At 40.4% G+C, this 13,592-nt stretch overlaps 1 protein-coding gene across 1 annotated transcript in view; it reads right to left on the bottom strand.

Moving 5' to 3' along the window:
• Positions 1-7,368: 7,368 nt before the first annotated feature.
• The window catches only part of pdss2 (prenyl (decaprenyl) diphosphate synthase, subunit 2), a 31,073-nt gene continuing 24,849 nt past the window's right edge, over positions 7,369-13,592 (bottom strand). The window contains exons 5-8 of the mRNA XM_061082951.1: positions 12,568-12,741; positions 10,606-10,737; positions 9,619-9,654; positions 7,369-7,746 (exon numbers count right to left, since the gene is read on the bottom strand). Coding sequence (XP_060938934.1) covers positions 7,591-7,746; positions 9,619-9,654; positions 10,606-10,737; positions 12,568-12,741 — 498 coding nt within the window. The 3' untranslated portion in view covers positions 7,369-7,590. The remainder of the gene's footprint in view (positions 7,747-9,618; positions 9,655-10,605; positions 10,738-12,567; positions 12,742-13,592) is intronic.

Genomic DNA, 13,592 nt, shown 5'->3' on the forward strand with positions numbered 1-13,592 from the left:
TAAACTAGTTTTATTATTATTATATAATCATATACTAACAACATACACTACTAGTCTATATAAACCAGTTATATTGTTGTTATATCATCATATACTAACAACATATACTACTGCTGTATATAAACTAGTTATATTATTATTATCATCATATACTAACAACATACACTACTACTCTATATAAACCAGTTATATTATTATTATATCATCATATACTAACAACATACTTTACTAGTCTATATAAACTAGTTTTATTATTATTATATTATCATATATTAACAACATGCACTAATAGTCTATATAAACCAGTTATATTGTTGTTATATCATCATATTCTAACAACATATACTACTACTGTATATAAACCGTTATATTATTGTTATTTATCTTGTAATAACAGTAAAAATGTTGTTAAAGTTATATTATCATATACTAACAACATACTTTACTAGTCTATATAAACTAGTTTTATTATTATTATATAATCATATACTAACAACATACACTACTAGTCTAGATAAACTAGTCACATTATTGTTTTAGTTATATTATCATAGGCTAACAACATACACTACTACTCTATATAAACCATTTTGTGGTTGGCACTTTGAATTGCCTTGTTGACGTGTTTTATGATGTCTTACTTATTCATTCCATCATCTATACTGCTTATTCTTTGAAGGTCGAGGAAGAGCTGGATACCAAATATTTACATTTCTCTAAAATCTTATAAACATTTCCTATGTATCTATGTAATTCTGTAATTTTCAAAAAGTACGTGCCTTATTTATTCTTCTCTTTCCAAAACTTCCAATGCCAGTAAGAGTGATCACTCGCGTTTGTAGAGACAATCTCTGTCAAGCATTGAGCCAATATAATGTGGGCAACATCGCCCTCAAGTGGAAAGAGATCACACTTCTCTAACTCTGATGCTCTGTATCAACCCTGAGCTTCAGGCTGCGTGTAAACCAGGAGCAGTTTAAATCAACAGTTTAAATTGCACATATTGGACCATAGAAAAACGATTAAAACTACTCTTGTATGGGTAATGGCTGAAGATTCCATGAGTTACTATAACAATGTCAAGCAATCATGAATATCAATATAACGTATACATTTTTGTGGGGATTAATTACTTTTAGTTTTTTTAAATTCTTGCCTTAAATATGCACCGCATCAACCCGGTAACACATTTTTATTTCTAGTGTCCCTTATATCCTCCATGCAACTATTTCTTTATGAGGGATTCAAATACTACATAACAAAGGCAATTCATATTTATTTTTTGTTGTAGCCTACTGCAGATTGACAGGTAACACTGCCACAGTAAAACATTAATTCTGCTTCCAAAAGCTTTGTGTTTAATTCTTAAAGCATAATGAGAAAAAAACACATCAGCTTGAAGATGTATTATCTGATAAACAACAACAACAAACACAACAAACACAACAACAAGGTAAACAGGTAAAATGATTCCAAGTCTATTCCCCTCAGGTAAGGAGTTCCAGAGCCCTGGGGCCCTGACCTGCCTGGGCACCCTTATCAGCCTTGACTTAGGAACAAGTTTCAATGGTATTAAGATTTTAGATTACAACTTGGAGTGAAGGGAGTTAGTAGCTTTGTAATATAACTGAGGGCCGGACTGTGCTGAACTTTATAACGTTTTTAAAATAGTCTTAAAATCAAATATCCCAAATCTAACTGGCATATGAAGGGAGGGCAGGATTGGAAGGGATGAGGACTTCTGCCTAGTGTTGGTTAAAATGTGACCAGCAGCTTTTTGCATGAGAAAAGTAAGTACTCTATTGATCATGAAGGAAATTTAGGCACAGCATAATCACAGTAACGTATTACATCTCAAGGTCAAAGATTGCAGAATCGAAACCTCCAAAAAAAGATTTCTGTGGATTATTGTGAAATGGAGCCAGTGGCAGCAGAGAAGACGATCAAACAGAGCGAAGGCATATTGTTCAGATGAATTAGAGACATTTCGATTTGTAGGGGGCTTCATTAAAAACAGCTGGTTCCCAGAGCAGGTAAACTGGTGTCAGCCTTGTAGCAGAGATTTTAGTCAGTAACAGATGAACAGAGGAAACTCACACTACCATTTCTCTGTCTTAATCACCACGCAGCACCACCGCTCTGTCCCCAGCCACGAATGTTAGGATACAGAGATGATACAACAATACGCCGTGCGGCTGGTGTGGTTCTCATTATCCGACTAATGAGCTGTCTCCATGGCAGTCTGATCTGTCAGCCAATGAAGCGAGCAGGCCCCTGTGCGGAGGGGAAGCGGGTCCCAGGGTCAGCCAGGCGACGGCTTGCGACGAGGGGCCGGCGTGCGGCACTTACCACCGTGAAGAGCTCGTTAAAGTGTCATTTTTGGCCAATATGCTCGTCTGTGTCAAGGGGGCCAATCAGCCATACTGTTCCCATCTCAGGAGAATGACTTTCATCCATCACCGTCAGCAATATGATGATATTAGCAGGTGTTTACTGATAGACCACTGAGAGGAAGACAAATGGAGATCCTACAATCACCCCACACTCAAAGGAGTGCAGTCATTTTACATACATGCTTATTGCTAATAGGGCAACATCAAATCTATCCCAGCATGCACTTGAAGGGGAGGCAGGGTATCATCATGGCCCAGGCCTCACAGGGTTTAAACCATAGACATAAATGACATGACTTCTCCCCTAAAGTGAAGCAAAAGCGTTTCAATCGCCACCTGGTGGCTGGCAGCGGTCATAAATCCTGCCACCTCCATGTTATTGGATAGGACAACGACCAAACTAAAAAGTACATGTCCCAAACATTTTTTCTTAAAGAAGATTCATAGTTCTTTTCACAATGATGTTTATTCAAGTGTTTTTTTAAGTAAGTTCATTGTTATTTGATGCTATAAAATGAAGTGGAATGTTGTGACTGACAGCTGAGACTGCCTCACGATTGGTTGAACGCATCACAGTGTATCAGGGTTACCATGGCTCCATTCCTCAATCGCTGCAGTGCAGACTCTGGCTCCAAATGCACAATATGACAGGGTTTGTATTTGGGATATTTTGTCTTAATTTCCGGATAGAACCTAAGACCCTTAACCTCACACATACAGAATCTTTGGTGGCAGATGTGCATGTTCAGCAGCATTAGTGTTATATCAATGATACCAGTGCTTGACTTGATCTTGAATTAATTTGTTCATTAAACCAACAAATGGTGAGCAAAGTGGTGGGACTAGATGTGAAAGAGGTTCCAGATTATGATACAGGTGTTCTGACAGAAGTCTCAATAACAGTAACATCCACCTAAAATGTATTTTAATAAAAACCTACACTTAACTTTACACCAGGACGGATGTGGCTGAGAGGGTCATCCACTAACCAGAAGGTTGGTCACCAGCTCCTCCAGTCTAAATTCTGAAGTGTCCTTGGGCAAGATACTGAACCCCAAATTGCCCCTGACAGCTGTACAGACAGTGTCTATGTGTGTGTGTGTGTGATGGATGATGGATACAATGCACATACATTCACTGTATAATGTGAGTATGAATGTTTTATGCAGTCATCAGGACTGGAGGAGCGCTATATAAATACAGACCTTTTTTATTAAATTAGGCTCTTGTCCAGCATTTTCTACTGTGGTGTGGTCCTCACATGAATTCATACTCCTGACCTCTGGGACCCTGTGCACACACCCACTGCTGTGTTACTGGTGCGTCACAGACACTCCAGATGTGTCGTTACTCCACAGCAGCATGTTCGAGCAGTGACTAAACCTTGAAGAGAGGGGACACTGACACCTGGTGGGCAGATGACTCAGAGGTTGCAGCTTCCATATATGATATCTATGGCAGCTTCTCTCATCACCAGTTTAGTTTGTGTTCAGCCATCTTTTGGAATCTTTTAGGAACTCCTTGCCTTCCCACAGCAGGGACTTGGGTGGGAATTAAGTTCAGGGAGAATATTTTTACCTCAAGAAAAGTCCCCTTTGTGTCTCCAGTATAACAACGTACCAGTGGCGAGGCTGCTTTTAAGGCCTGGAGTTAGACCTGCCTCCTGTTGAAATATAGGTAACACACACATAATGCCAACAAACACACAGGAGTGTACATGAGCGAGTGTGAATCTTCACACGCCCACTCTCTCTGTTATTTAATGTATGAGTTTCTGTAAGAGTGGAGAGGTGCTGCTCCTTTGCTCTTTTCTGTCAAATTCACAAACAGCAGCTGCTCCCTCTACAACATCCACAGTGATGTTGGTGTGTGTTGGTGTGTATGTGTGTGTCTGTGTGTGTGTAATGGAATCTGTTGGACTGTGCTGTCCAACCCTACCCACTCGACCCAGCTGTAATTACACCACCCATCGTCCGGCCTGGGCACACTAAGGCCGCTGTTGCCCACTTCATGTTGTGCATGTAAGCTTATAGTCCTGCCAGCTCTCGCTTTAATGACACCCAAGACTCCCAAACTGGAAAATGTAAGCAAACAGAGAGTCGGGTTTCTGCTCTGCAGGATATAAAAGTGTCGAAGCTCAAACCATCGTCATCCTGCTCTTTATGTGGGCTTCGCTTGAGATATCAAAAAGACTGACGCTGGCAGGCGTGATGTGGTCGAGAAGAAAAAAAAAAAGATTTCTGTTCAACATTAAACATTTAGTTTTTACCACTGGAAAAAGAAACAGTTTTCCTCAATAAAAACACATCCCATCAAATCCTCTTCTGCTGTGCCCGGGCTGATTTCTATTGGGAGCTTCCATGCAACAGTTTCATTGCTTAAAAGCAGACCTAATTTTAAAAAAAGTTTTGTTTAGTAACTATATTTGTTATTCTGGCAGTGCCCCAGCCTCTGTCTTTGTTTGGTCCTTTTAACTTTCCATGTAACTTTCCCCATGTCTCCTCACAGCCAGGCTAAATATTTCATGAAGAGCCCGAGGCTTTCCCCAGCACATGCTGTACCTCTCTGTACCGGGAAGCCCGAGCTGCGGAAACCAGACAGCAGAGAGAGTGGACGCACAACCCGGCAACAGACGGGAGCTTGTTGTTCAAATACTTCACATCCTCTTTCATTTCAACCCCACTCGCTACTTTTCATCCTATCATCTGTCCACTTTCACCCTCTGAGTCCTCTTCTTCAACACTCCCACATCCAAATAAAGTATACATTAGTAAACCATAGTATTTTATACTATACTACAGTATCTGATCATATAATATCTGCATATCAGTCAATAATCTTCCACATACAGGATCTGTTTACCGACCTGTTCTGCTTACTCACCCCTGGAAAATGTGCAATAACTTATACATGCATACTCGTTTACACTTTCGTTTTCTTATAGTTTTTTGGTATGTATCTTGTTTGTATTTTACTTTTTCTTATATTGAGCTCTTTTAACATTCATTTATTTAAATGCTGATCTGACCTGTCCTTCTTGTCCAAACATTTTAATTGTATGTTTGAGCACGAGTTAACTTACATGTGACAAAAAAACATGAAGTATATTTACCACCTACGTAAATGTAAACGAGGGGAAAGACAAATATTACTCACAAAGAGTAACATTAACTTTGAAACCTATTTTTCTCCTTTTTTTCAAGCTACGAATAATTGTTTTAAAGAAATTACTTCAACTTGCAGCTGCCGAGAAGGTTATGTTTTCAGCCATGTAAATTTGTGGGTTGGTTTGTATTTTTGTTTGTTGGCAAAATATACAGAAAACAGGATGTGGGTTTGGGTCAGGAAAGAACCCATCACATTTTGGTCTGGATCTGGATCAGGGGGCGTATCCAACATTATTTTTCACTTTCTTTAACATTGTGAGACAGGAGTTTTTATTTTTAGTTTGACAGTTTTCTCAGGAAATGATTAATGGATCTTGATGAAAAGAATTAGGCTTATTTAGGGATTCTTTTTCAAGGGGACTGTTGGGCCTTGGTGGAGGTATGCACTCTACTGAAGGATTTTCTAATGGTTGGTGGGTATGTCATAGGTTCTGCAGTTGTTTCTAAACCAAAGTATTAAAGTCAGTGATCACAACAGTTACACCATGAGGAAGTCATGGATGTCTGCATTCATTTTATGCCTATCTTATTAACATTGATTTTCACTCAGAACCACAGATGTCAGCCTGATGCTCACAGGGATCAGTCATATAGTCTTTGATACTGTGTTTCAGACGGATGGACAAACGGACACACAGACATTGCCTTGGCCTTTGTATGAGCAGACCAGTGTCATTACAGATTCCATCTAAAACCTACAACTGCTTGTTTAAAAGATGGACCCTAAAGACTGTTATTGCCAAAGGAACCACTTCACATAATTCTTATTAATGGATATAATGGTTATAAAAAGACTCATAATTCTTGTTTTTATGACATTACTGACATCGTTTGGAGGCTTGGCTCTTTTTCTAAGTTAAATATTGAACTATTTCTAGCAACACCTTTCTTCTTGCAAACAAAGGCTCTAAAGAGATGATGCTGTTATGTGGTATACCAACATGTGCTGCTGTTCTCTGCAGCTGCAAATAACCATCAGTCCTTTCTCCCCTGTCTCCTGTGCTCTGTCCTTCAGGTGTGGCCATGATGTGACAGACAGCTGCCAGTGGTGGCCTGGTTTCACACCTTGGCGGTCCCCCCCCCCCCTCCGCAGACTGCAGCCTGGGAAACCACAGGCCACCAGGCTGGCGCCAGCCTGTACGGCTTAGAGCAGGGCAGCCGGCCCAATCAATACCTCTGCATTTCCTGTCCATTTGCTCAGGTCTCTTCATTAATAATTACTGCTCGGCGGAGCTTCAATGCGCTGGCTGGCCGGGGCCAAGGGGAGAGGCTGTGTGACCTTTCCCCGCCCCTGGGTCGACTTGGATCACACACACACAGACGTGGGGACAGACATAAGAAGGCAACATAGATGACATTACTCCTGATTCCCTCCTGAGAGACAGAATCATGCCAAACTCCATTAAAAGTATTTGATGTGCAGCTGTGCTTATCAGCAGAGGCACATACTAGGTAGAACATGACTTTCAACTACAGCCACTTTTTGATTTGGCAAACACAAGTAGAACCAGCAGCTATGATTTCAGCATCACTTGAGATGTGTAGCTACAAGCGCAGGGAACCAGTTCAAAAATTAAATCAAATTTGTTAGCTGCCTGGTGCATTATTTGCCGTTCATGGCACATTTTCCAGACGACAATAAGAATTCCTCACAACATCTTAAACTGCGTTCTGCCTGGTATGTGGCTTCGCTGATAAGCAAGGTAACAATTAACTGCCAGGTTTTAAAATGCAGCTCGGCGTGACATTTTCTCCACGCAGGAGATGACAGGTACGTACCACAGACAGCAGAATACAAGACCTGATGCTGACGTCATGTGTGTTTATTTCTTTTTTTTGTGACCATGACCATTATATCATCCACAACAGAGCAGAGCAGTTCGTCCAGACATGAGCCAGCACCTGGCTCAAAGGAAGTTCTCATGTCTCTTCAGTGTCCTGTTGCCTCTGCAGACAAACACCTCAGGCTGCACATGTAGAAACAGCTGTGTGTGTGTGTGTGGGCATGTGTGTGTGAGACAGTGTCCAGGTCAAAATTTGCTGACGGTGGAGGCAATGTTTTCCAAGGCGGATCTAGCCTCGGAGGAGGGGAAAGCCTGGATGGCCTCCAGAGCCTTGTTGCCATGGTAACGGCATAAGTCCACCGCCGAGCTCATGCCTTTCTCCGACTTAACCACCGCCAAAAGCTGTCGAGGGATGAAAACACACATTAGTTTGTCATGTTTGTGTCACTCCAGTTACAACTAAAACACAGCCAGAGCCAGACAGTTAGCTAAATCTGAAAGTGGATCATACAGAGGTACAGCATCCCTTTTAATGACAGGAAACACAGTGTAGAACACAATGTGTGCAGGTGCACACTGCCCCCGGTACCACTGGAGGCAGGTTATCACATGTAACTACTGGGAGAAACACGGAGACTGATCACTGTGAGATTTAATTAAAACAGTTTCTCTCTCATCAGTGAGAGCAGAAAAGTCCGGAACTTTATTTCTCTGCAGTCTCTACTCACGTGTTGTAAAAACTACAAAATGATTTTTAACTATTATCATATCTTATTTAAAAGAAAACTGAATATAAAAAATATGGCTTGTGTGTTTGTGTATGAGGATTGGTAACACAAAATTAAGTCAAATGAGCTCCATCCAGTAGATTCAGTTTACAGTTTGAGTGTGAATTTGACCCCATGTGCCTTCCTGAATTTTGTGGGGTGCAAAAGTGTCCAAAATGATTAGAAATTTGTGAAATGTATGAATGAGTTACAGTAACAAAGTGAAATACACATTTGAAACTCAACTCACTGTATTTTCCTTATAACAATATTAAGAACGTTTTTTTCCAATACATTTTTTATACAATACATCTGCTACGGGGGAAAATGCTCTGGCTCTTTTTGTTTTCTTCATGCCAATCACAGTCGTCCAGGGGGCGACACTCTGCCCGGGATGCGGCGTGGGTGTCCATGAAAAATAGTGTCGTTTGGGGGGGACACGGAGAAGTGAGCGAGTACTGTCATTAAAAGGTCTTTTCCCCATCATTACCTTCACAGTAAAAGACATATGTCAACTGAGTGAAGGTACGATTCAAAACTTCTTTTAAACTCGCCAGTATTTTACCACGTAGGTTGTAGCACTGAGATTGTTGTGGTGATGGAAATGGAAGGAGAGGAGACTGAATCCTAAAATATCAGGCTTATACCCACAGGCTGCATATAGTGACTTCTTTCATGTAATGAGCAATCATTTTCAAACATAAAATTCCCATAATACTTAGTTTTAATAAATTAAAGTGTCATCTGGGTTCATATTTGTAAGTGGGGATGACAGACTTGAAGATTGGATAGATTTCATCACGTGGATTTATAATAGTTAGTTTTGTAGCTGTCAGAAATAAACACAATGTTTCACTGGTTATTCTGCATGTTTGTCTTTGTACTGAATCAAAGCAAAGTTATTACGCTTGAGGGCCCAAGGTCTTTCTCCTTCTTCCCCAAAATTTCATCCCTCTCTTGTGTCCTGCTCTCAGCTTTCCTCCACTCTTCTCTTCTCTCCTTCCAACTTCTCCTCACGTCCCCTTTTCAGCAGGTCTGCTGAAGGAGATTCTCTCACAATGCCACTGTCTCAGAGCCTCGGTGTCTCCTCCACAAATAGGCCTCGGTAACTAATCCTTCCTGCTCTGGTTTCAGACGGGACCAGATAACCCCCCTAGTACCACCAGACCCCTCCTCTGTAGCTTCACCCTCTCCTTGTACCCCTGTCCCTCCCCTTCTTCCCTCACACGTTGACTTTGGAAAGCTCGGTTCTCAACTTTGATATAGGTTACAGGGAAAAGACATATTGTTTCTCTGTGGTGGCTCTGTCGGAAACAGTGCCACCAAGTAAACCAAGTGAAAAACCACAAAGAAACATTTAACCATCTTACAAAGTTGTATAAGAATCTTTTGAAACATAACAAGCAACAGAGCCTGCCGCAGGGAATAACAGAGTATCAGTTGTGTAACATTGTAGTTTAAGAGCTGAGTTTTCTGTCTTGACAAATACATCAAGCAGTGTTCTTACCTTTGAATAATCCAGCTGGTTTCTCACTGTTTTAGCCTTTGTAAAAAGACAGAAAAGAAAGTGTTTACAAGATCGCTTTAAGATCATCCTCAACACATCTTTACTGACTTTTAAAAAGGTGCAGTTAAATGAATTTGTTTTTTTAGATCAGCACAAACCTTAAAAACATCGGTTAATCATCTTTTGTTTGCCCAACTGTGAAAATGCAAATCTTCTGCACATACTTTGATCCTTAAATACTAAAATCTGAAAACTTCTATATTAAAACTGGATGGTTTAATGGATTTCCTGTTTCATTCAAGAGAAAATCTAATTTATTTTATAACTTTACAACTAGAACGTCACTCAGTAGAGCTCATATCTCCATCGAGGCCCAACAGTCGCCTTACATTCAATCAAGCTGTTCCAAATCTAACACATTCTAAGATATCCGTTTTCTAAGTAGGCCAAATTTTTTCAATCAAGATCCATGAATTATTCCCTAGGTTAATAGTGGATATGTAAAAAAACCAAAACATCCTGTCTTAAAAAGTTAAAAATCTGAATCTGCCACACAATTGCATGGGTTCATTCCCGATTTGTACTGTATACTTTTGAAAAGTTTCATGGAAAACCATCAAGTAGTTTTTGTTTATACTGGTTTAAAAACAAACACACATAACCTCCTTTGCGGATGTAAAAATTGGGAGAGAATTTATAACCTATTTCTTTGGTGGATGGGAGAATTCCAAAGGTTTGTTTTGTTTGTTTTTGAATATTAAATATGTTGTAGCCTGTTAAGAAGGGAGGAAGGAATATGCTGAAACAATCTGTGCACTATATTCAGTTGTAAAATAAATATATGTAACTGTTTTCTAATGATAAAAAAGTACACTTTTCATATTTTACCTATGAGCAGCCTGTTTGTTTTCTTCAGAATTACTAGTCACTGACGGTCCAAGTACTAACTACATCTAGCTTGTGCAGTGGTGCCCATCCCTCCTGTACCTGCTGCAGCTGCTGATGCCATCTCTCCTGGCCGACGATCTGACGGTGGAAAACTACCGGAGCGGCGTCCAAGCTGAACGACAGCAGCTCTCCCACACTGCTCTTCACAAACGGCTGCAGGTCAGAGTTCAGCTGCAGAAGGGAGAGCACATTTGACAGTGAGACGACAAATCGGTGAGATACCAAGTCCTAACCTGCAGCTACCAATTAAACGGAGCCGGTGGTTAAAACGAGGAGCCAGCCTTTCAACTCTGAGCAGGCGTCTTAATGAGCAGCCTGATGAACCTTGTACTGAGAGACTGCTAACCTGATGGTTCTCCTTCAAAGACCTCATTTCTGCCTCCTCCCATGCGGAGATTCCCAGTAGCCACTGAGGCCTGTAGACAGGCCGCTACTGGGAGCCGCAGCAGGAGGGGACGTACTACTACACCACGGTGAGTGGGATCAGTATGAACAACTTTTAGTGTAGCAGCGCTAAACTCCTGCTGTAAACCACTGAACCTCCAGAAATATCTAAACATCTGTATTAACATTAATGCATTTTAGCTCTGCACAAATCCACCGTCCTTACAGAAAATGTTTGTCACTAATGTAACAGTAATACGACACTTAAATCTAATTAAAAAAACCTTGCTTCATCTACAAAGGATAAATTAAATATAAAAGAAACTGTCTGATTCTACAGGTTATTTAATCTACATGACTTGGACAAATATGTCACCCTGTCCTGTTTCATGATTTTCTTTATGAATCAAATCAGCTATACCGATACAAATTCACACTAATGTTGTTAAACTTAAATAAGGCCAATTGATTACAGAGGCAGAAGAGGAACAGAAGCTTGGATACTGCTGTTTCCTGTAGATCAGTGGTACATGCAGCCAATTAGCAGCAATAAAGATGTATTCTTTTTATTTTTATCTAAATCAATTACAGTAACAAAATAAACAGAAACAGCACAGTGGTCGGGCGGGACAAACGTCCAGTACATAAAAAAAAAACCATGGTTTACAATCATTGGATAAATATTTATGATGTAATCATGAAATTAAAGTTAATAATTTATATTTTTATAACAACAAAGTATCAAATAAGAACATTTCATTCTATTAACATGATTATTAAATAATCATTAAAATGTGAAATGTAAGGCTCATAGTGACAAACCTACAGAGAATACTCACCTCAATCTACAGCTTAACACAGCCTTGTAGTGACTTTTGGTTTTGTTTATATGTCCAGCTGCAACTTTACTGTTATAGTTCACTCTCACTGCTCCGATATCATCTGTTATAGCTGCAGCAGGGAGCTGGTTTCAGAGAAAAGGCTCTAAAAACCCATCTGCACATGACCTGCTCAGCACCAAACAACAGACAGACACAGCTAACATCCTGTACGTTCCAGAAATGCTCTGACTACAACTTTCCGAAAACTGACGATGCACGTCACACCATGATTGGTCTGGTCTGGTCTGTGCAGAGCTGTGGAGACGGGGCTTGAATTTCTCTTTCTAGCTTTTTTTTGACTGAGTGAAATACTATCGATGTCTCCCTGGAGAGTCTGTAAACCTGCGCTGTATGAATGAATTATTATTTCATTTATTTAACACTAACACACTCAGCTTGTTTGTATCATCAGAACTGGGTGGGGGTTGGTTCAGTCAAACATCCTTATGCCACAAAATGATGATGTAAATCTTGCTGATCGCTCATTTGTGTGTAGAGTGAAGAATGTTTGTGATTCTTCAAACCAGGGAGAAAAGAAAGGATAAAAACTGAAATATCTCATTATGAAATAATCAAAATGTAAAAGTTCGATAGAGAAAAATACAGTGTTCTTGATTGACCCCATTGCTCATAACTTGAAGCCAATTGAGAGAGAAAAAAAGTTTTCATGATCTTTGAATCAAGACAGACGACTGATAATCTTTTTTGACCCTTATTGATTTGAGCGCAGACTCACCTTGTGGCCTAGTGATAAGTGCCTGCCGTACTTGTAGGCCAGCCTTTGGGACTCCTTGTCGTGTTTGGCGAGCTCCATCGCGGCTTGACAGCTCTTGGCGAGCAGCGCCCCGTGGGAGAGGAACGTCTGCTCCTCCCAAGTCGCCACGTCGACGCCGTCGGTGAGAGCGTTCTCCTGCAGAGCAAACAGAGTCAGAGACACGGCCGGCCTGAGCTTTGACTGCCTCTACTGTACGACTTCAAAGTTCCCACCGAGCACCTCACAGCCTCTCAATCAAAACAACCCCTCCTCCTCTGTGATTTTACTTTTCAGTATGTAATTGGATGTGCACCAGAGAGTAACAGCAATTTGACACAGTATTTCCCACAAGTTCTTCAGTTTGGAACCGAGGGAAACTAGGAGGGGGGGACGCTGAGCCCGAACAGGAAAACACTTGTTTAGCTCTACAAACAATTCAATATGTTGTTTTATATGAGATATAAAGTCAAACATTAAAAACCTTATAAGCACAACAGGTATAACACGGTTTAATAGACCATCTCCGAACGAGTGCATGTATTTGGTAAGATATACTGAATAAGAATAATAAAAGAGAATACTGGAATAATAGAGAAATCACTTCATTGTAGGAAGTTAATCTAAAATCACCATCGAAAGAGGTCAACTAATCCTTATAAACCTCCCAGAATAACGGTCAAGCATTTGTGACATGACGGTTTCCAAGCATCTCTGTTTCCGCCCGTCCATACTAAAACACAACCCTGGAGTTTTCAAACTAAAACGGGCGAGCAGCATATTCAAACTTCTCAGTTTTAGCCGTTTTAAAACTTGTTCTATCCGTAGCAGAGTTTATGCGTTTGTGCCTGAATGTAGCCTGTGGCTTTTAGCTCCAAAATCCATTTGTTCTTAATGAAGATGTAAACCTTTAAAAAATGACCGCAACTGTATACTTTAATTTAAAATAAACTAAATAAACACATAACGCTGTAGTTTCAAGCAAGTGTTACTCGAACAGGAGGAAACTG

Source organism: Limanda limanda, chromosome 12 (genome assembly GCF_963576545.1).
Source record: "Limanda limanda chromosome 12, fLimLim1.1, whole genome shotgun sequence".
Taxonomy (NCBI): Eukaryota; Metazoa; Chordata; class Actinopteri; order Pleuronectiformes; family Pleuronectidae; genus Limanda; species Limanda limanda.